At 39.6% G+C, this 24475-nt stretch overlaps 1 protein-coding gene across 1 annotated transcript in view; it reads left to right on the top strand.

Annotated features, from left to right (window-relative positions):
* ERC2 (ELKS/RAB6-interacting/CAST family member 2) overlaps nt 1-24475 on the top strand; it is a 903427-nt gene that overhangs the window by 662671 nt on the left and 216281 nt on the right. The window contains exon 14 of the mRNA XM_039257435.1: nt 19726-19873. Within this exon, the coding sequence (XP_039113366.1) occupies nt 19726-19873 (148 nt within the window). The remainder of the gene's footprint in view (nt 1-19725; nt 19874-24475) is intronic.

Raw genomic sequence — 24475 nt, 5'->3', positions numbered from 1 at the left:
CAAGTGACTTGATTTTTCGTGGCTTGGGCCAGTGTTTGGAAATAATTCATCACAAGGAGATGTCAGGATGAACAACGGATACATGAAAGCGAAACAGCCTTTGACATGTCATACCTCTGGTGCTTTGAGACTTTTAATTTTGAAATTTTAGAAAGATAAGCTAACCGGAAAAACAGTGATCCACAGCATCAAAAATACTTACTGTCAAGTCCAATTTCCCATTTCTTGTGTCCCATTGGGCATGTAGGGGAAGCTTCGTTGCACCTTTTAAAGTGAGATTTAGCCTTGAATATTTTGATGTCAAGCGGCATAAACCAAGTTCACTAATATTAGTCATCTAAGATCATGTTAGCATCAAAAAGCCTCCTGGTTCCTCCAGTTTTAATAATTATCAGTGCCTACGATGATGTAGCCTCCTATTATGCACACATACTATTATGTATGCACCTCCTATTATGTAGGTGCAAAAGTACTCAAAGATGATAAAAGTTCTCTTAAAAGTCTAGGGATAATGAAATTATGTCAAGGTGGCTTTTTAGCTTAGTGATTGTGTTTCAATTTGTAAATGTTTTAACTGTTTAAAATTTTTTTTTTCTTTAGCAAGCTGCAAACTTTTAAAGACATTAAGCCTGCCAAATTATAGCCACTTATTTCTGCCTGACGTATTTTTCAGCTTAGAACCACAGAGGGACTGCCAAGCCTGTTCCTTTTCATTACCTGTTCTGTGTCTGGCCCAGAGTTTAGATTTTCGAAAATGGAAAAAAGCTGTTTGCAAAATCACAAGGCTCTTGAGCTCTTAGTTTCTTCTTAGTATCAACGTTTATTTATTTAGGTTTGGGCTGGGTTTCAAAAGATTGAAATTGGAAACAGAGAAGGTGACTCTGAACACCATTTATCTGTATATAAGCGAACGTTCAATGTACGTTTAATTTAAAAAATTGCTGTTTCCTACAAGAGGGAGCTATTTTTCACATTGTTACAACATTTTTAGAGGTCACTAGGTGGTCATGTCACCAGCAGGGAGTTTTTGTTTGGCAGGCAGCATTGGCAGTTAGTTACAAATGCCTCCCATGATTCAGTGTTCAAAGGGGGCTGCTTTGCAAGTAACAAATACTTACAACCTGAGAACTGAAGTATAAAAAGTAGTGACAGGGGAAAATGTTTGGAAATGTAAAACAGCATCTTTAGTGGCCAAATTGGGGTGTTCAGGGAGTTGAAGATTACATGTCTACTTTATACTTGAGTTTAGCGTTTACAGAAGCAATAATGCCTTAACTACCCCACTTGGCCGTCATCTTGCTTCTAGTTATTAGCAAGTGCTCTTAATTTGTGAGTCATTGGTTACCATGATTTGGAATAATGTTCAGATTCCTGACAATAATCTTTATTAACCTCATACCCTGCATTTGCCATCCTGATGGGTTATTCAACCTGTGCCTCTTGGTCATTCCTCATTGTGAACACTCGTAATTTAAGCAAGATTAAGTGGGCAGCTAAAAGCACCAATTACCGGGGTTTCTAGGCTTCCATATTTACAGACAAACCAGCATTTCAAATTTGGGATAAGCGAATTATAAGCTGTCTTTATGTGGAAATAAATAAATAAAATCAGATGGATCTTTGAGGAAACGGTTAAGTTGAAAAAAAAAAAAAGATTAATAGCCTATCGTTAGAACTGGAAGTGCTTTATTTGTAATTTATTTTTTAAAGTCTTAAAATGGAGATTTTTTTTTTGTCTTCCAAATAGGGCAATTGCTGTATCTCCCCTACTCTCCCCTTTTTTAACTAAGTCATGACTTAAAGAATGCAGTTATCAGTTAGAAATACAATCCAGTTAATTTGCTATATTATACAACTTCTATACGATACCTTATATATTTTTAAAGCGAGAAACTAAATTCAATTTTAGCAAAGAATTGTCACGGCTCATGTTGAGTTGTTCAGGATAGAAAAGCCTAAGAATTTCAGACTTGTTTAACAGAACAAAGAAAGACATTTAGCACCTGTGTCTATTTGCAGTTCAAAGAGAAACTACCAATAAATTGATGGGTCTTTCGTTTATTTGACTATAGCAATTCGTTGATATTTTTCCCCTTATAATTTTGTGAGGTTTTACAATTCTCTGTGTAAGAACGAGCAACTGTCAGAGCCACACAGTTGTTTTTTTTTTTTCCTCCAAGTGAATTAAATTTATATTCTTAATGACACTTTGCTACTTCTTTAATCCTTTGCAGAAAGCTTTTTGGCTCTGAAGATCCATTGAATTACTGGGTTTGGATATTCAAAAGAATTCTGCTAAGTGATTTTAAAAAGGAAGCCAGAATCCAGAGTGGAAATGTTGTCTTGGATACACTAACAATTTTATAATTCAGGTTTTTTTTCTTTTTGCACTTATTAGAAAAATTCATTTCTACTCTCCAATTTACATTTGCTTAAGTGTGTGCAAGTAGAATTGTGATACCATGGTAAACACTAGGAATGTACTAAATCTCTGGATACAAACACAGAAAATTGAGAATATCATAACTCAACATTCCTTTTTAAAAAAAATAGTTTTCTCTTCTAGTCTCTAGCAGCTGGGAATACTCATATTACTCCCTTGACAATTGGAGATTGGAACATGTTTATCTTGTAGCTGATAATAATAGTAAATAAATTAAATGAATGATAATGGCAATAATAACTGCAGTTTGCATTTATAATAGTAATAGCTACCTATACTTGATTACATGTGCTCAGTGGTTTACATGTTTTATCTCATATAATACCCCACGAGACTGAGTATTACTTTCCTCCTCTATGGGTGAAGAAACCGAAATTTACAGTGGTAATTTCCCCAAAATCACACAGACGCTAGTGGTGTAGAACTAGGATTTGAATCCAGATCCTTGGAATCCCACTCATTCATTCAACAGATATTCATCAAATCTTAAATGGATTTTTTTAATGTTTTTATTTTATTTCTGAGAGAGAGAGAGACAGCAGGAGCAGGGGAGGGTCAGAGAGAGAGGGAGATACAGAATTTGGAGCAGGCTCCAGGCTCTGAGCTAGCTGTCAGCACAGGGCCCAATGCAGGTCTCAAACCCACGACTGTGAAATCATGACCTGAGCCGAAGTTGGACACTTAACCAACTGAGCCACCCAAGTGCCCCAATTAAATGGATTTAAAAATTGATAATTTTTAAATTCTGTTTAGAAAGAGTCATTATCTCTCCTGCCAATAGATTATGGTCACTTCTCTCAAGGAATCATTGGGAAAGAAAAGCTCTATTTCTTCCATATAGTAACTTTCCCTTTGTGGATTTACATTATTTATCCCAGGTGAAACTCCCACCAGCCATTTGAACTGATGATTTATGCTTGCTAAACAAGTTTGGCTCAAATGATAGAAGCAGTGGCCAGTTCAGAATGAGTCCATCACAGATACTGTTTGGGGTCAGTCAAGGTGCACCTTGCTGTTTGGGCTTCAAGGACCACAGCTGTGTGAGTAGGGATACTGTCCATAGTAATGCTCACTATTTTCATGAGATGTTTCAGTTTAGGAGATGCTTTCCTGTGGGTTATCTCATTTGAAGCTCTCAGTGACCATGGGAGTAGGTAATATTATTTTCATTTTATAGGTCCCACAGCTAAGATATATAATCTCAAGTGACTTGTCCAAGGCACACACCTAAAATCTGGTGACTGCCTCTCTGTGAGTCCCCTACTTTCTATTTACCCAGTAGTACCAGTGGGGGAGGTGGGTTGAAGATTCGGACCTATCTCCTCTTCCTCATGGGGCTTGTTGCATCATGGCAGTTCACGGCCCACAGAGTCCTAAAACTCTGCAGCCACTTGCTTGGGGAATTCTGGCACTATACACTGTGAATCGCTCTCTTCTCTGAAGATTTGGCTTTAGTCCACAGGCATTCCAAAAATTGAAAGGAATGAACATCCAAGCACTAGTTGTGAGCTGTCCTGGGTTGCTCTCACTGACAGCAGCTTTGTGACTAAAGTGAGATTCTTTTATTGGAATTCAGCCAAGTTCTCACTGGGTTCAAAGTGATTGGGTTGTCTGTTTTTTTCTGTGTCAGTGGTATCATTACTTAGAACAGCAGTTCCACCACATTGTCTATTTTTATTTTGAGGCTTATTAAATTATAGCCTTCCTGGGTTCAGATCTCCACTTTGCCATTGATTAGCCATGTGAACTCCAGCAAGCTAATTCACTCCCCTGTCTCTATTTCCTTATCTGTCAAAGGGGACATAATAGCACCTGTTTCATTAGATGGCTGTGCAGATTGAATGACTTAATACATAGAGAGGAGTTAGAATAGTGTAAGGTTATCGCACTGTAATGCTGTAGGATAGTATGTTTGGCACATAAAAATGCTGGGGAGTGTTAGCTAGATATTCTCTATTGTGGGAACTGTGGCATGTTCTCTGGGGTGGATAGCAGTCTTGGCAAGACTGTTCAATAATCTTGAAATAGGCCCATGGTGTGCTGGTAAACAAGGTCACCAGGGAGGGGGAAGAGCCCTGATTGCTAGTATTTGCCAGTTTCCAAAAGAAAATAATCCTGCCATGGTCATGGTACCGACTGACCATGGAGTTGGAAAGAGATGCACATAACTGACTCTCACTAGCCAATAGCAGCCAGTTCCAACACACCACTGAAATAGACTCTTCAGGCTGTAAGATTATTAAAGCAATTGCCAGTGAGATTGGCCTTCAAGTCCTAGCTAACCCCTTTTCTTTTGATCTGAATCCATTTGTTTAAGGTGGGTTCCCAGTGATAGAGACCCTCCCCCAGCTGTAGCTGATTGACCTGCATTGGGCTAACCTATTTTCTTTCTAGGAAGGTCAAATATTCTTTTTCCATTAAGTCTGAGATTGTAGCAGAGTTATTCTATAAATGGTATGTCTTCCAAGATGGATTTGGAATTTCCTGCTATGAGGGTACTGCAGCTCTTTCTCATTGACCTTCCTAAGACTCACTTGTTAGGTTGTTTTTTTTTCCCCCTTGACCTATCCAAGTAGCCTTCTAATATTCCCTCTCTTTGCAAAGTTAGCCAGAATCAGTTTCTGTAGCTTGGAATCCAAAGAAACCTAACCAAAACACACATTTAATCATACCACACATCTTTTGTTAGAATTCTTTCTCCGGGAATTGCTTGACATGCTCCTCTGTTGTCTGCACAGATACTTTCAGAGATGGGAATGAAGCAGATTGTGGTATTGTTTGATAGCCCTGACTTAACCAGAGGTTTTTCTATTGTTGAGTTGGCATCAGCTTTATCTACCTTTGACTCTCATCCTTAGGTCCTAATTCAAATCTTAGGGTCTCTGGGGAGCAAGCTTCATCTGTATTCGCTTTAGCCAATAGTTGGAGGAATAACTACCATGTTCCTAAATCTTCCCAGGCTTTAAAAATCTAATGAAAGGAGAGGAAAAGTATGTCATATTTCATACTAGTCCCTCTGGCCCCCTTTAGATACAGTTTTCCAAAGGGTTAATGTTGACCAACCTAACTTTTCTTTCCTCTTCTGGTAACTGAGGGCCAAAGAAGGACCTGGACCTCATGCATGGCAGGCTCTGTTTGTGAAATAAAAAATTACTCTCCCCCTATATCCTAAGGATATGATATCTGTAAAATATCAAAGAAATGGTCACTTAGTAAGAACAGTTGGGGTTCAACATGGTGTTTCTAAGGCAACCTGCTTGGAAACCTCAGGAATATTTGGTGAAAGATAAAGCACTTTTCAAGAGGAATGACAAGACCTCATCTATGCAGCATAAAAGGGAATGGCCAGATGTTCCTCAGACACACTCTAATTATAATAATATTCAGCAATCAAATGAATGCTTTCTAGATTTTGAGTGTCATGGACCAATAATGTAAAAAAATATTTTTGAAAACAACATAAAGCTTCGATTACCTAATTAAGCTATTAAATAAGGCTATTTTTTTAATGATTTTTAAAATTTATTTCTGAGAGAGAGATAGTAGACAGTGTGAGCAGGGGAAGGTCAGAAAGAGAGGGAGATACAGAATTAGAAGCCGGTTCCAGACTCTGAGCTAGCTGTCAGCACAGAGCCTGACCGGGGGCTCAAATCCAGGAACCGTGAGATCATGACCTGAGCCAAAGTCAGAAGCTTAACCAACTGAGCCACCCAGGCGCCCCTAACTAAGGATATTTAAATGTTAACTCTATCACCACCATTTGATAAAAGAGCATTTTAACACCACAAATGAGGAAGGACATTACCTAATTTCAGAATAAAAGGATACACTACCTGGTATGGGTGTTGGTAATCTTATCCCACAATATTTGCCCAATATTTGCCCACATGGATTGACATTGGTTTGACATTAGACAGTCCTTTTATGCCACCACACATGACGGTGTCCCCATCATCAAGGATCCTCTTTTCTTGGTCCTCTTATTAATGGGAATTTAGCATTCTGCAGCCACATTCTTCTTTGACTCCTGCCTTATGTCCTGTGACTTGAAGTTCAAATCTAAAGGAAGCTGCTCCACTGTGGCTCAGTGTCACAGGGCCACCTCATGTCTGTCTTGGGAGATAGATGATCTGATCTCAAAGCAATCAGTCACCAGGCTAGTATCTCAGGGAGTGGAAATCAGTGTCAGGCTGGGATCTGGTCACCAGGAAGTTTCTCACTAAGTGTTTTTCCAGGTCTTGGGGCACCCAGTAAGGGACTGGGATTTGTCACCTTTCTGGTCTTCTAGTTCCCCTCCTCTTGCTCTGATTTGTGTAGCAGGCTCCCTCCTTTGGGCTGGGTTGTTTCTGGTAGTTAGTCTTCGGTGAATGTAGAATTAGTAGTTGGATATTGTGGAGAGGAAATTGCCTCAATCTTTTAAATCTTTGAGGGTAGAAAGTGATAAAGAATTAAAAATATCTATGGTGATATATTATAAACAAGCAGGTAAAGAACCAATAAAGCTGCTTTTATTATAGAAGAAAATTGTTAGGTTGAACTACATGAAATCATTGATATTTGACTGTTTCTGAGTTACACAAAAAAAGTGCACTTCATATCATTCATCCTGATATCTGTGAAAATGAGGTTTCAGCTGTTTATTTGTTTATTTTGAGCTTCTAGATTGCAGCTGCATCACATTGGACATTCAGAAGGAACAGAACAGGATGAGAGAGGGTTTTTTAGTCAATTATCCCAATATTTGATGTATGTGGGTGAGCATGCCATGTGAATCCTTTTTTTAATGTTTTTATTTATTTCTGAGAGAGAGAGAGAGCATGAGCAGGGGAGGGACAGAGAGAGAGGGAGACACAGAATCTGAAGCAGGCTCCAGGCTCTGAGCTGGCAGCATGGAATCCAACAGGGAGCTTCAACTTGTAAACGAGAGAGATCATGACCTCAGCTAAAGTCGGATGCTCAACTGACTGAGCCACCTAGGTGCCCCTTACCATATGAATTCATATGCCCAGACTTTGGGTTGGTAAACTGGATTCATGGATATCTTTGCCTGATATTTGTTACTAACATAAATAGAACAGTATTTCTTTGTGTTTTGTGGCATCATTCAGCCCATCATGACTATGTGGATGGAGAGTCTCTGGGGCCTACTGTATGGTAAACTCCATGGAAGCAAGAGTTGTGGCTGTCTTCTTTATCCTTTCCTCCCTGGTACCTGGTATGCAGTGGGCACTCAGTTAATACATGTTCAAGGAATTGAAGAACTGGACTCTGATCATCTGGTTGGTTTATTCTTACTTGTGTAGTCAGTAAACAACCACCTCAGGGGAACATGTCCACTCCAGTTTCTTGGGAGTGGACATCCTAATTTCACATCAGAAATATTCCTGCTTCTAAGTGATTGCTCCTCCCGGAGTGGAAATTTCACTTCCATGAGCCACAAGGCCACCCATACTGTAAATCTGAGACTGCTTTCTATACCATTGTGTCTTGGGCTGGTTCTCCCACGATTCTTTCCAGATGTGGAGTGCTTTCAGGTAGTTTACCAGACTCTTTCATTCTGCATCTGCTGTCTGGTTTCACGTTCCCTCCACCTCTGAGAAGGAGAATGCTGGTAGTGTCCCATATATTATACTCATGGATCCAGAAATTTCAGGTAACTAACAGATATACCTTCTCATTATTTCTGGATTCACTGTCTGATTTTTGCAGCTCTTCATTGTGTGTGTCTTTTAAATCAGTTGCTTAGCAATGTAACCATTTAGGGGTATGTATGTGTATGCATAGTTTTATACTTCTGTAGTTTGGGCTCTGAAATTAATTTGTGGTCGTGGAGTATGCTGTTACATCCCATTTTAGTTTAGAGCTTATACATCAGCGAAACCTTGCTGAGGAAGTGGCCACATGCATTTGCTTTCTCGCCAGTTGACATGTGCAACAAGTGGTTAGTGACTCTGCATTAGACAGACTCAGTGTATTTTCATGGCATTTTAGTAATTTGTTACCAACATATAACTGCTGTAAATCTGGTCTCACTTTTTTTTCCTTACAGTGTTAAAGTGTGTATTTCTAATCTCCATCATTTGGACTTTAGATTTTTCCAGAAAAACATATCATCCTAGTTTTTAGGTATGAAGCCCCTTTGGATTTACAATCTATTTTATTCTGTATGTTCTCCCAGCATATTCATGTATGACAAGTACAGAAATGCTGAGACTTTCATTCATTTGGAAATAACTATGTGTCCATGAAGTTTTTTCTCTCTCTTTTTATTTATTTATTTTAAGACAGAGAAAGAGCATGAGCAGAGGAGGGGTGGAGAGAGAGGAGAGAGTGAGAATCCCAAGCAGGGTCTGCATTGTTAGCGCAGAGCCTGATGCAGGGTCGAACCCACGAACCGTGAGATCATGACGAGATGAAATCAAGAGTTGGATGCTTAAACGACTGAGCCACCCATTTGCCTCGAAATTTTCTCATAAAAAAAAAAACCACCTAAAATATACCTGTCATCTCTTAACCAGGTTCTCAGCAGTCCCAATCCTATACTGAATGTTTATTTGATAATTTGATAAATGATAATTTCAGTCTAGGCTTCTCTCAAAAAATGAAAAATGTGTGCAGAATGAGGATCAGAATGTGAAATGCCCTAGTTCCTTATACATCATGGACCTCTTCTGTGGCTAATGTTTATTTTGTTAATAAGCACCCTTTGTGGTACCTTTTTAGAATGTAGATGGTAGAGATATAATTACTTTGGGAAAAAATGGAAAAGGGCAGTATTTACTGCAATGGCCACGAGATGGCAGACCTAAAATCCAGACCTCTCAAAGAGATTTACTTGAGGAATTTCATCTTTGAAGTCACTTTAAAAGCTATCAGCTTCCCAAAGGAAGATTCCCATAGGTTGCCCCAAATTGCTGTGCAGTTCTGTGGCAGGCCCCACACGGGAGAGCAGCTCAAGTTGATGAGAATCTGTTTAATTCTATTCCCTGTCAGATATCGTGCCTTCCTGCCCCTTCTGGAAACCTGCTTTATGCTTGGCTACTACAGGTACCCATGGCACATATAGACACACCACTCTGTTTCCTTCTCCCAGTTTGGAAGTGCCACTGCCTTCTTCCTACCTGTGAATAGCAACTTTTACAATGGAGCTGCTTCCACCCAACTTATTTTTTTTAATTTCTCTCTACAAAGTTCTGCTTTATAGAACTTAATTCAATTTTCTTCACATGTTGCATTAACAAAATTCTGGAATGTGCCCCCTTCTGTTCATATTCCTCTTACAGCAATGGCATGACAATCTGTTTTGTTTTACATTATAATTTAGCCTGTGGGAATATTCTATTCCATGTAAGCATAAATAAAGGGAGGTTTGATTTAACACAAAAATTTCAAATTAAGAAGGGAAATGTTTAGTTCAAGATACAGGAGGGCAATTTGCTGCTCTGTGCAAAGACTTACTAACAAATCTTAGTAGCCTTAAATATACAGTAGAGAGAAAATTAAAATGTATTATCTTTGGGGATGTATATATATAATACATATATATGTATACATATGCACAAATTTATTTATGTCACCAATAAGAAAATAAAATAATTGATCAGATGCCCTAAAGGCTAAACCTTAGAGTCAGTGACTTATTCTCTGGCAGTTTTTCATTTCCAACCAAAAAGTTAATGTGATAAGGCAAGTGTCTTGACAGTAACTAATCATCTATAGACAATAGGTTTAGTTTAGGTGGGTGCTGGGCAAAGCTCTGGCCCATAGTGAAGTCCAGATGTATTTAGTTTTCTTATTATCTATCATCAATAATACAGGGAGTCTGATTGGGTGTATTTCACATTGAAAGCTACATTGGAGGAGTTAAGTGGTCAAGAGAGAAGCCTTCTCATCACTGAATGAGAATAATGAGAATGAATGAGAACTTTCATGAGCAAGTACACATTAATGCCTGGTGTACTAGTGTGTGTCCCCTGGTGAAGGGTCAGAGGCTCTTCATTTCACTTGCCCTCTCTGCCTTCCAAATTTACCATTTCTTTAAGTTTTTTTTTTAATGGAAGAATTTTTGTTTGAAGTTGTTTGACTTTGGTTAGATTTTGCACTTGACCTTGACTTTTAAAAGGTCACCTTTCAAAACATGTTTCCATTTCTCATGCGGCATGAAATCACATCTTGCCCACTTTTGTGAAGCCTTTCCTATCAGTTCGGTGGAATTATGTTGCACAGTTATTGCAAGTCAGACCTGGCTGGTCTAGGAGGCATCTCTTCTGTGATGAATAAGCTGTGTTCACACTCTCCCTTAAATTTATTTGTGAACTTCTTATTAGACACATCACCAAAGGAAATCAAAAGCAAACATGAACCGTTGGAACTTCATCAAGATAAAAAGCTTCTGCACAGTAAAGGAAATAATCAACAAAACTAAAAGGCAGCCTATGGAATGGGAGAAGATATTTGCAAATGATATATCAGATGAAGGGTTAGTATCTAAAATCTATAAAGAACTTATCAAACTCAACACACAAAAAACAAACAACCCAGTTAAGGAATGGAAAAAAGACATGAATAGACAATTTTCCAGAGAAGATATCCAGGTGGCTAACAAACACATGAAAAGATGCTCAACATCATTCATCATCAATACAAATCAAAACCACAGTGAGATACCACCTCACATCTGTCAGAATGGCTGAAATCAACAACATGAGAAACAACAGGTGTTGGCAAGGAAGCAGAGAAAAGGGAACCCTCTTGCACTGTTTGTGGGAATGCAAACTGGTGCAGCCACTCTGGAGAATAGTATGAAGACTCCTCAAGAAAGTAAAACTAGAACTACCCTATGATCCAACAATTGCACTATTAGGTATTTACCCAAAGGATACAAAAATACAGATTCAAAGGAGTACATACATCCCACTGTTTATAGCAGCATTATCAACAATAGCCAAACTATGGAGAGAACCCAAATGCCCATTGATTGATGAATGGATAAAGAAGATGTGTATGGTGTGTGTGTACACACATTATATATATGTATATGTATATGTATGTAATGGAATATTACTCAACCATCAAAAAGAATGAAATTTTGCCATTTGAAATTATGCGAATGGAACTAGAATGCATTATGCTATTAAGTGAAATCAGTCAATCAGAGAAAGACAAATACCATATGACTTCATTTATATGTGTAATTTAAGAAATGAAACAGATGAACATATGGGAATGGGGGAAGAGGAAATCGGGGAGTGGGGGAAGAGGAAAACAAATCACGAGACTCGATAGAGAATAAACTGAGGGTTGATGGAGGGAGGTGGATGGGAGATGGACTCTAGCTAGGTGCTGGGCATTAAGGAGGGCACTTGTGATGAACATTGGGTGTTGAATGTGAATGATGAATCACTGAATTCTATTCCTGAAACCAATATTGCACTGTATGTTAAATAACTATAATTTAAGTAAATAAATACATTTGTTTGTGAAACAGTCCTCATTTCATGAAAGTCAAATGTGCCACCTAATAGAAACCAATTTCAGAGAGTCAGTCTTGAAAATTAAAAACCCAATTGGCATATTTAATATAAAGGGGAGCCTGATAGAAAATAATGCAAAACTTGAATCTTTACATTTGGTGGGATCTGTTATGTAAGAATAATAATTGCTAACATTTGTGTGGTCATGTCAAGCACTGAACAGAATCTTTACATTCATTATCACATTTAACTCTCACAAAGATTGAAGAGAGAGTTACTATCATCCTTCTTAGTTCAGTTGTGAAGACATCTAACTTTCAGAGTCATTAAGTAACTTGCCTAGGGTCACAGAAACAACAGATATTGTTGAGATTCGAACCCAGGTATATTGGATTCCAAAGGTCAGGCGCTAAATCAAGTACCTTAAGTACATTAATCAAATCTTAACGATGTGAGTGATATTTTATTTGTATAGATAAGTTTAAAGAAATCATAATAGGCTAAGGTAATCAAAATAAGTATTTTCTTATCTCTGGTGTGTGTGTGTGTGTGTGTGTGTGTGTGTGTGTGTGTGTGACTCTCAGTAATACATCACACACGTCTTCTACCAGGACTCGGAGAGGGGCTTCTGCCATCCCTCATTGCCTTTTTATCACTTCTCCCAAGGGATGGAAATAGAGAAAGCAGTTTAAGATAGGGGCAGTAGCTTTTCCTGACACTGATCCTACTCTGGCCTTGGACCTTGTTTATATGGGAAAAGTTGGCCTCAGACTCCCCTATACCCATTTGTAACAGGATGCGAAATGGTACCAGCATTTGCCATCCTAGTGTCGTGAAGCACTCTGTGTTGCCACTTCAGAGTTTCCTGGCCTTATCTGGACTTGGAGGAATTGAAGGATGGGCCAGGTCTCTACCTGGGTCACCTACTGAGTGAGCAGGGAGATAGAAGCTGCTGCATGGAGCAAAGAGCTTCTATAAGACTTCATGGTCCCTGCATAAGGAAATTCCAGTCATATGCTTTTGGGTTTCAAAGACAAAATTCTCCATAATTGGAGTAAACTATTTCTTGAGGTCAGTTTTAGGTGGATAACAGAGAGTAAACCGCATTAAAAGTCTGGGCTGCTGAAGCCTGGCCTTTACAAATCTTGTCTGTTCTTTGTCCATGCTGGAACTTGTGGTTGTTCAAATATATCTCACCCTGTGGGCCCCACCTTGTATGAGCAGCTTTGCTTTCTGCGTGGGCCCTTCTGCATACACAATCCATCATTCTGCTGGTGGGTAGTGTTGATATTAATTGATATCATAAGACTTTTCTTTCTCAAGATGCTTTTTAAAAATCCTGCTTTTAAAATTTAGGCAAATGAGCATCTATTCCCCAGGGCTGATCACAGTGAACCTCCACCCATCCTCACCCTAGGGGTGAGAGAGAGGCTGTTTTGAACAGGATCTTTCGTCACCGTCTGTCTTAAGTCACCTCCTACTGAACTTACGGTTGAAGATTCAGGGTCATGAGGGAAAGAAAACAGTAATTAACTGGGAAAAGTTGATTGAGCAGAATTTTTTTTTTTCCCACAGTATGATTAGAACATGACTGTGGGCTGAGCACCATACATAATGTAGGTTCTCCCCTACATGTCATTATCCAAACATTTCTTAATGGAATGCATTTTTTAAGCATCTGCTTTTGTAATTGAATGTGTTCCTAAAGATGGGTCAGCTAACGAAAACAAGAGCCCTTAAGAAAAAACTGCGTTAATGCTTTCCCCCCATTCAATTTATAACAGTTCCTAATTGGTCTGCCTCATTTACAATTCCTGAAATTAATTTTGGACCCTCTCTCAGAGCTCAGGTCATCATTAATAGAGCGACAGCAACAGGGAGTGAAATAGAAATGTTTATAAAGCTCCCTTTTAAATTGACTGTGATAAGTGATGTAGTGATGTATTACCATCAGAGGATTCTGGAGCTCTCTTTGAGAAGGTTAGCCACAGGCAACACTCAAAAGAAGGCATTTATCTTGGTGGGAGACGCCCTTCAGTCCTCTTTTGTTTTATTCTGCTGAGGTGTTTTTTTTTTTTTTTTCCAGGGTGGCTAAAACCATTTTTTTGGTGTTTTATTAGCTGTATCTTGACTACCTCCTACAAACTGAATGACAGCATAGGGTTATTAAATGTGTTCTTGCACATATTTTTATCCATTGTTAACCCTGACTAAATGTATGTGAGGGCACAGAATCCCCCCTCCTCGTTTTTACTTCATTGTTGCCCATATTTGTTAAAGAAATTATTCCCCCTTGACGTTTGTTTAGGCTGCACTTTGATAAAATGCTGTCTATAGTCCACTTTCTTAGCTTGGCATTCAGCAGACTCTTATAGATTTATTTCTCTTTGCATTATCTTATCTTCCTTTCTAGCTTATTTGGGCTTCCTTTTCATATTTTAAGCTACATCTTAGGGCATAGACAGATCACCTTAGTAATTGTATACTGAAGCATTGCAGTGTTCAAAAGATAACTTTGTAAGCCTTTGGCATATACTTAACCCCACTAACTATCTAAAGATGAGGAAATATGTTCTTTTCATGTTTTCTGTGAACAGAAAGGACAGATTAAGTGCTGAAGGTGATTTTAGACTTAGAGAAACTTTCCTCAGGTTGATGGGACTTTAGCAGTTTCTGAAGCAATGTAAATCTGGCCTTGAATCTAGAATATGATTCACTTGATGGAGAAAATAATGAGGATCTTTCTTTGTGTTTCCAGTGTATATCCAAATGTCATGAGTATATCCTTTGCACTTAAACAGTTTTTAAAAGATGTAGATGTAAAAGAGGCATTAGAACTGCAAATATTTCAGTTTTCCCAGACTTTGAAAGGCTGAATCAAAATTCCCTATTGGAAAAAAAGCAGGGGCAACATTTATTACAATTATTAAATAAATTAAATTTATTATAATTTGTTACAGTGTTTACCATTTTCTCAAAACAAGCCTCTGTGTATTTTCAGTAAGGTATTTGTCATTAGATGCCGTGGATGTATTAGCAAACTGCCTCATGGGAATTGTAAAAAGTGTACAGTCTGATATTGGGCTGGTAAATGAAGTTCATCTTTAAAAAAGATGATATGTTCAGTATCCCTTACCCTCAAAGAGCCCCTGACTTCTAAAGCAGGAATAATAACAACCCATAACTGTGCAGAATTAGCTAACAGAAATTTAAATTATTAGTTGAAGTGTATCAGCTTGATAAAAAATTAGTTGAAGCTCATTTATAAAGCTTATTGCTTAAAAAACTCACAAATGCAATCGTTGTGTCAGCCTAGAATTAAGAATTTTCTTGCCTGGCATTCCTGTACAAATAGATAATGGCCAGATACAACCTTAACATAGTTAGAACATCTTTCCAAATATCCTAAAGTGTGAAGTATTCATATTTTCCTAGTTTTATATACTTTTATTTTCTACCAATTACTATTTGGTTTAAAGAGACTGGAATTATTTAATGTAAGTTTCAATAAGGTTATTTTAGGAGAAATTATCATTAGTTTATGGATAATATTTAAATGAGGGTCTCTAAGGGCTCCTGGGTACCTGGGTGGCTCCGCTGGTAAAGCGTCTGACTTGAGTTCAATTCAGTTCATGATCTCATGCTTCCTGAGTTTGAGCCCAGAGCAGTACAGAGTCTGCTTGGTATTCTCTCTCCCTCTGCCCAATCACACGTGCGCGCACATACACACACACACACACACTCTTTCTCTCTCAAAATAAATAAACTTTAAAAACAAAATAAATCTTGCTTACACTAATTACATTTAGAGTTCTATGATTGTATAATACCAGTATTCATAAAACAGATTTGTTAGCCAAAAGCAAACAAAATAAAAAAAAAATTAAGGAAAATGTTACAAAGAACAAAATGGGTTATTTTGTATGAATATTAATGTTGATGAGTAGTGGCTTTAAATGCACTTTTATAAAAGTGATTTTAAATGTATTTTGAGTATAATAATAGTAATAGGATTTGGGGCTGTATTTAGTAGTGTCATCTGTAGAGAATTAGGAATTGATACATGTTTTGTGATCGATAGTTTTCGGATCAACAGATAATTAGAAAATAATTTATTGGAACTTTTAATGATATTACAAGAAGAGAAATAAGTGTTGTTTGGAAAAGCCTAAATTATAGAATTATAGGGCAAAAAGAGTTTAGAAGGCTCATTCTTTAGATTGATGGTGACTTTTTAACAGTTATTAAAGCTGTTTAATTCAGAATATTGACCTGAAAGAGGAAAATGGATTAAAAAGGACCATAGGACAGGGGGACATAAAAGCGAACACAGGGCACCTGCTTTGACAATGATTGCAGCTGTCCAAGTGGGAGATGATGTAGACTGTACCAGACATGTCTGTAAATGAAAGTAGGTGTATGTGCACTTACCTATGCACAGAGTGAGAGGGACAGAGGGAGCATAAGTACCTTGATGGGAAAATGAACCGATTTCACATATGCCAAGTGTTTGAAGCATGTACCTGCAGTTTATTTGGTGACTGTAAAGTTCTATTTGCAATTTCTTAATGTTTACTCTTATGATATTTTGTGATACAGATAATGCAGAAAGATTTAAGCAGAAAAAAAGCAAAAACCAGCTTATCCATTTCACAACCATGAGAGATAATGACTATTAGCATTTTGGTGTCTGTCCTTCCTATTTTTATGTTTGGGGGATTTTATTGCATATACATATGCACATCAAGAACTGTGGATTCTGAGATTTTTTTTTTCCCTACTGGCATGTTAGCCTGGCTCAGCTTCATGGATGCTGGTAGATGACCAGAGGCTTTGAGGTCAGAAACCAAAGACTTCATGCTCAAGGTGCAGAGAGCAGTATCAGGGTATTTTATGTCAGTTCTCCTATCCTCACGTCCCAGGGAGGCAAGGCAGATGGGCCAGATGAACAGCTGTACATGCAACAGGTTGCATTACAAGACAGCAACTCCGAGCTTATGGAACCTGAATCTTTTATAATGGCAGTAACATGCCTGCCCTTTGCTCTGGAAGGAGACGCTGTTAGACAAGGGCAGTAAGCATGTCTGCCCTTTGATCCTAAGGGAGAAACTACCTCTGCCTTCCAAGGGTATTCACTATACAAACATCTGGAAAATTTGTGAGAAAAGAAGGTAGTGCCTTTGCTTGTAAAATGTGCAGAAATATGAGACACATGGAGAACTGTCTCTAAACAAACAAATGTTTTCACATCTTTTTTAAAATCAGCATTGTAAATGCAGCATATAGCTATAAATTTACTAGCAGCATAATTTACTATCAATCCTCGGTTTTCTTACTAATGATTTCTTAGGTTATTTATATTTAGAAAGCTTCACATGGACATTTCAGTTAGGGCAGAGTAGGGTAAAATATTGCCACCTTGGATGTGTGGTAGTTAAATTGGAGTTGGTAGCATATGAGCTCTCCCTGATTTTGAAGGCTGTTCAGCCTCTTCAGCTTGACTTTATGTACAAATATGCACTAACTGAACGGCAAGCATGTCTACTGTTTCAAGATGTTATCCAGAAGGAGACAGGCTGTGTGAAGCTGGATTTGAATGCTGCTGTTGATAGTCCAGCCTGCCCTGGCTTTCTTCTGGAAAGTGGACATATTCCCTGACATTTCTGCTGCTCATATGTCTGACCGAGCCTCCAACAGAAGCTCCTACTCCCTGCCATTAGTGGGGCCCGGAAAAGTCCATACAAATCCCTGCAGTGAAAAGGAGGAAAATCTGAGATCCAAATAATGACCATCTTGTTCAAACATCTGGAGAGGACCTGGTCTGGGAACGGGAATTAAAGAAAGACAAAATAGGATCAGGACCAGGTTTTGGTCCTGGGACACGTGTGCAAAGAAAATACCCAATATAGAGGCTTTCCCAAGGCTCTGGGGTCTTATAAGGTACCTAGAATGTGGCAGGAGTGACACAGATTGGGACAAGACCTCCTCAGTGGAAAGAAGGACTAAATGAATGACACCAGAAAAGCCATTTTATGGTCAGAAATACTCTCCCAAAATTCTATGTTGAAAGTTGTGACAGATGTTGCCAGAAAATTGAACTGTAAAATGGAAGGGGGTAACCCTAATACTCCTCTGAGTAAGCAGTGATCAGAGATTAAGGAATCAAAACATTATAATTTTTCTAAAAATGAGAGGAAAACTTGTATATGGTATCTTTAAACATTTTTTAATACAAAGTAAAATTACTTATTTCTTGAACAAATATTTTAGGCACTTACCATGTGCTCAGTGCTCTTCTAGAAGCCAGAGTGCACAAGATAGATGAGGTTCCAGTATCATGGAGTGTCAAGTCTGGACAATAAATTATGATATCTAAGATCGATCTATCTATCTATCTACCTACCTATCTATCTATCTATTTAGGAAGGGGAGGGGTAGGGGCAGAGAGAGAGAGAGAGAAAGAATCCCATCATGGAGGTTGCACGGAGCCTAAGATGGCACGGTCCCTCAACCCTGAGATCATGACCTGAGCTGAAATAGGAGTCAAACACTTAACTGACTGAGCCACCCAGGCATCCCTCTAAGATTCTTTTAAATAGCAGAGACATCTGTGAAGAAAGAGTGTAATGTGACAGGCCAGTAGCTTGGGCACAAAGGGAAAGGTAGGAAGACACTACTAGGGAAAGTGGATGGTGAAGGCTTTTCTGAGGAAAATACATTTGAGTTGAGACCTGAAGGGTAAGGACCTGTGGGAGCTGAGGCCATTTCAGTCAGAGGGTATGGCGAAGACAAAGGTTATGAAGTGAGAACAAGTATAATGTTTTCAAGGACGAGAAAGAGTTAAGGCACAAAATGAGCTGGAGCCTAATGAATGCAGAAGGAGAAGAGGTACAAGATGACCTCAGAGAGGTGGTTAGGGCCAGTTGATGTAATGAGTAATAGGCATCAGTAAAGGGCCTGGATTTCAAGTCTAATGAGTGATACAGTCGATTTTGCAAGCAATCTAATGGTGGAATCCAGATTTATAATGGTTTTTTTTTACATGTATTTTTTTTATATTGGAGAGACAGAGATAGAGTACAAGTGGGGGAGGGACAGAGAGAGAGGGAGACACAGAATCTGAAGCATACCCCGCGCTCTGAGCTGTCAGCACAGAGCCTGACACAGGGCTTGAACCCACAAACCGTGAGATCATGACCTGAGCCGAAGTCAGACGCTTAACCGACTGAGCCACCCAGGAGTCCCTATAATATTTTTAAAGATGATTAGTCTTTGTTCCACGTAGATCAGTGGTCTTTGTTCCATGGAGACGAGTGGTCTGCAGGAGTACATGCTGGTGGTTGGGAATAATTTGATAGCAGTAGATCAGTTTAGATAAGGAATGTCTTGTGGAGTAAAACCTGCTGAAGTTGTTGATGGAGCAACTCTGAGTGGAGAAGAGAGGGAAGAAATCAAGGATGATTTATAGGTTTGGGGCTTGGGTTACTCAGTGGGTGGTGGTATAATTACTAGATATAGAAGACTGAGAAAGGAATGGTTTTTGGTAGAATGGCAGGAAAGCATCATTAATTACATTGGAAATGGAATGGATATCTCTGACTCCCTTCAAAAGAAAATCTTGCAAGAAAAAATTATTGATACTTAAATTGCTTCCTAGTTTTGTTGGGTTGTGTTGAATCTGACAAGAGTCAGTTTGTCTTTAATTCTTTCCCATTGAGACAGTGTTCTATGGTTCATTTCAACTATAAATAACAAGTATTTTTTTCTTACACTTTATAAAAATGATCACAATAATCTTTATTTTACCAGACAGGAAGCGCTGCTTGCGGCAATCAGTGAAAAAGATGCAAATATCGCCTTGCTGGAGTTGTCTGCTTCCAAAAAGAAAAAGACGCAGGAAGAAGTCATGGCCCTCAAGCGGGAAAAAGATCGACTAGTGCATCAGTTAAAGCAGCAGGTGGGGCCTCCTGCACAAAAGGTGTGTTTTGCTGGGTTTGGGGCCTTGCGTGCTTTCTCTGGGTTTAGCTACTCTTCATTCTCCCATCTCCATCCTGCGGGCTCAAACAGCTAAAACCAGGTAGGAATGAAATGGCCCAAGTTGCTAGAACATCATTTTACTGCTTTTCTGTGTTTTATGTGCATGTGCCTGGGCTTGTGTGGTTTGCAGCCAGTGCTGTTTTCCTTTCTTTTGTATTAGCATCATGTCCCCAGATATAACTCTCAGGTCTCTTCCTTCCAGTGGACTTTGTATGACTTTTCACTATATCCTAGAAAGTATGAATTAAATTCTGGGCACCTTTGTTCCTATTGGAAATGTTACCTTCTGTCTTGCTCACTTTCTGGGTGTTATCAGTAACTATCTTCATCCAGTTCTTCAGCTTTCTTTCTCTCCATAATTCCAACTTTGGTTCTTTAACTTGTTCTTTCAGGACCTTTCAGCTAAGAAACATCTCCCAGACCCTAGCACTGCCAGACTATGCTTGGAGACCTCCCCAGCCATTATTTAGTTAAACATCCTTTTTTGTTTTAAATCACCCATTTACTCAATTATCCATTTATTCCTCTTCTCTAGGCCACTGTATTTCTTCTGAGGAAAAAAGAAGGAGGGGCAAAGTCTTAACTTGTGCAGAAAGTTCTTTTCTTTTTGGAGGGTTTTCTCTGAGTGGCTTAAATAGACTGAATTGCACCTGAAATATATATCAAAATTATTCCTGAAATCTTCAGACATTATTTCTTCTCCATATATAACTTGGGAACTTTTGGAAGCAGTGGTTAAAGATGTTCAGTTGGATTCTAGGTTCATTATAAAACCAGTTTAGCAGATATTATGGCTCAGTAGTCTGTGGTCTCACAAGGTAGCTGTCACAACTTAGCTTAGGCCACATGTGGCTCTGAAGCTCTGTAAATGCCACATGGTACCACATGGAGTGTGTCCACATCAATTTCAGCCTCCAGGGCTGCCTCTGTGCCTGTTAGGGTGATCTGGGCCAGTGTGCAAGGTGAGTGGAAGGGAAACCTAAAGAAGTAAAACCCTTCCCCTCGCAACCGGGCCACCTCTTTCCCTCCTCGGGAAGGAAAAGGCATCCTTTGGCTGTGAAACAGAGTCCATTTCTCATAGGGCCGCCTTTCTGAGAGAGACCACGACCATCTATGGGTACCCTCTCCTGCAGAGGGAGGGTCTCAGTCACTGTCAGACATTGGGGTCATTCCACAGAGCAGCACAGAGCCTTGCTAGTGCTGGCCCCGGGGATTGGGAACCGCTTACATCTGACCTCTTTGTTTGGGACTGTGCATCTTCTACACTGGATTTTCCACCCACCTGGCCACAGAAAGTCAAGACAAGCCCCCTTCTTTGCTTTCTCCTAACTCCTTCTCTGTGAGCCCTGCTTCCTCCCCTCCTGCACCTAACCATTGTAGCTTTCTCCCACAGGTATATAGACCTAGGAAACAGCCCCTGAGCTCGAATATACCATGCACTTGTGATGCTGGCTACAGCCCAGATATTACGGCCAAGTACCACGGGTCCAGCTACGATGCATACATGATCCAAAGGTCTCAGGTCAGTCAGCAGCTAAGGAGACACTAGCCCCCACCATGAGGGGTGGGGGTGCATAACAGCTACATCCTACCTTGCCTTTTACCTCTTTTGATGATTTCTAGTACTTGGTGGCTAGAAAGTCTGAGACCATAGATGATAGCATTATATCTTGATTTGCAGAGTGATTTCACTTATTATGTATTTGTCAAGAGTTCCAAATTTGGTGGCTACCCAATAGTCAGCCAGAGACCTCGCTGTCAGGCACAGTGAATTCTCTTTTCCTTTCTGTCTCCTAGATACCTTGCTCCTCAAACCCCCTCTATTTTTCCAATTAGGAATTTTTAAGGTTGTTTTCTTTTTCTTTCTCAGCATCATGAAAATGCACTCCTGGATTCCAGGAAGGATTGAGTGTAGCCCTTCAATTTGCTCCTGGGAAACTGCACAAAGCCTTCATTATTCACGACAGGCTTGGTTTTGAGTATCATGGGGCACATTTGGGAAACCCCAGCCATGCAGAGTAAGGCTCCTGCCTGAACTATGGCAGAGTCTGAAAGGCTGTTGTGGAAAAAGAGGCAGAAGGAGAAGGATGGGATCCTTGATGATTTAGGTTTGAAATCCTTCCCCATACCATGTAGATAACAGAGAAAAAAAAAAGCACATGAGTTGATGTACCCTTGTTGTTAATGACATGATTCTAAGGGTAATGATTAATTGGCTTAGGAAAGCATCCCCTTTGTATTGAGTATTTACTCTGTGCCAGGATGCATATCCAGTGTCCCTTGGGGACTGTGTCTCACTGTCCTCACAGCAGCCCTGTAGGGTTGGTGGCAGGATTACTTCCCTTTTCCAGGGAGTGTAGCTAAGACTGAGTGTGGAATAGCCAGCCTAAAGAATACAGCTTGTAAGCAATAGAGCTTGGATTTGAGATAGTCCACCTGAGTCTACACACACCCCACCAGGTTCAGGTTCAGGAAGGAATTCACAGTGACAAGCAGAAGGGTATTCTAGAACCTGTGAGGTCCCCTTATCTTTGTAAGCTTGAAGTAAGTACCAAAATACCCATTTAAGAATGTTCTCTGGCTATTCATAAGGGGTGGGTTCTTCCTAGAGCTCTTAGGCTTAGGCTCTTTGATCATATCAATATTTCCTAATACTTCTCAGTTCTCCCCACATGCCAGGCATGGCCATAAAGGCTTTACATACACTGACTCATCGACTCCCAACAAAAGTGAAGGGCTGACACTCTTACAGGAGAAGAAAGGACCAGAGTTCCACAGAGGTTGGGTGCCTTGCCCAGGCTTTATAGCTGTACATTCCATGATGCTTGAAAAGAACCTTTGCCATACAACCAATAACTAGATTGTTAGATACCATCTAGAGTTGGACTGCCTAGGGTCCCTTTTGTCTGAACACTTGTTAGCTGTGTGATCGTGGGCAAAATACCAACCCTTTGTGAGCCTCAGTTTCCTTTCCTGTAAATTGGGCTAATAACCTAATTCAAAGTGTTGTGAGTGTAAAGTATATAAAGAACTCTGCATATGCCTGGCACATATATTAGGTATTATGTATGAACTGCTATTACTACTGCTACTATTAATTGATTTTATCACTACCAACCTTCAGAGGTAGCTTGATTTTTATTTCATTATTGATATTTTTCACAAGCTTTGGAGTCCTAACTTGAGAACATACTCTTGAACTGCTGGAGAAAGAGCTGACAAACCTTAGTACTTAAGCCTTCCTGATCCTCCCTCCCTTAAAGCCCAAGCACTTGGGAGCATTGGGTAGACATGTCAGGAACAGAAGACCCCCAACTCCCAGCATGCACCAAAGAGGTTCATAGTGCTCATTAAATTTGCTTGGTTTGTTTATGCAGTCCACATAGAGTTAATCAGAGAGGGCACCCATGGGAGAACAAGTCTCAGACCTCAGCTGTCATCACCTGCATGAGTGACTTGGAGGGCAGAGCTCTTTCAGGTGTCCAGGCCAATGGGAGCAGAAGGCCTTTGGTTCATCTCTCCAATGTTCTGTGAGGATACTGAGGCAGACTGTCTCATGGGAGATGCCACCCCCTTCTGCTCAGCTCATCTCATGCAGAAGGTTTCTCTACTGCCCATGACATTCTCAGTGACTGAACATCAGTAGTTCATCCAGCAATCTCCACAGTTATTATACTTTGCCAAGCACATAGTACCCACTCAATAAATATTTGTTCTATGAAGTAATGCAGAACACATGCCAGGCTCTATGTCAAGTGCTTTATGTAGACATAAGTTTACAAACATCATCTCACTTTATTCTCATAATCAACCAACCAACATAATGCATATCTGCTATGTGTCGGGCTCTCAGACAGGTGCTGGGGATTCATCCACAACAGATATTTTATCTGCCCCAGTGAGAAGAGCATCATTCTTATTTTTGAGTTGATCAAATCAAGGCTCCAGGAGACCACATGACTCAACTACCATACCTATGCATACCACCCATACCTGGTAGTACAGGGTTAGGCTCCTGAGATACAGCAGTGTTGACACTTTGCTCTTAACGAGGCTCAATACTGCATCTCTAAAGCAATACTGTGAGCCATGGATTAGCTCCCACACCTCACAGATATTGTCAGAGGAATCAATTTCCAATGCCTCAGCCTATAGCTCTCAATCTGCCCAGGGGCACAAGGGTAAGAGGGTATGGGTAGCTTGGTGAGGCCATGTGCCATGTTGGAATTCAACCCAACAATATTCATTGAGTTTTTTCCCTGTGTTAGAATGCTAGGCACTTTTGAAATATGCCAGTGACCAAAATAAAGACCCCTTCACCGTGGGGCTTACATGTTAATGTTGAGGTGGGGAGAAGGTGGGAGAAAAGCAACTATGAATGTAATAAATAAGTAAATCATATGGTAAAAAAGAAAAATGTAGATCAGTATAAGGGAGAAGAGGAGTATCAGGGAAGGATCAAGGACATGGTGACAATGTGAAATAGGGTAGACAGATGGACCTCATTGGGAAGAAGACATTT

This window comes from Hyaena hyaena, unplaced genomic scaffold, assembly GCF_003009895.1.
Source record: "Hyaena hyaena isolate Hyena2069 unplaced genomic scaffold, ASM300989v1 scaffold_618, whole genome shotgun sequence".
NCBI classification, from domain to species: Eukaryota; Metazoa; Chordata; class Mammalia; order Carnivora; family Hyaenidae; genus Hyaena; species Hyaena hyaena.
This window is presented reverse-complemented; position numbering and strand designations above follow the sequence as displayed.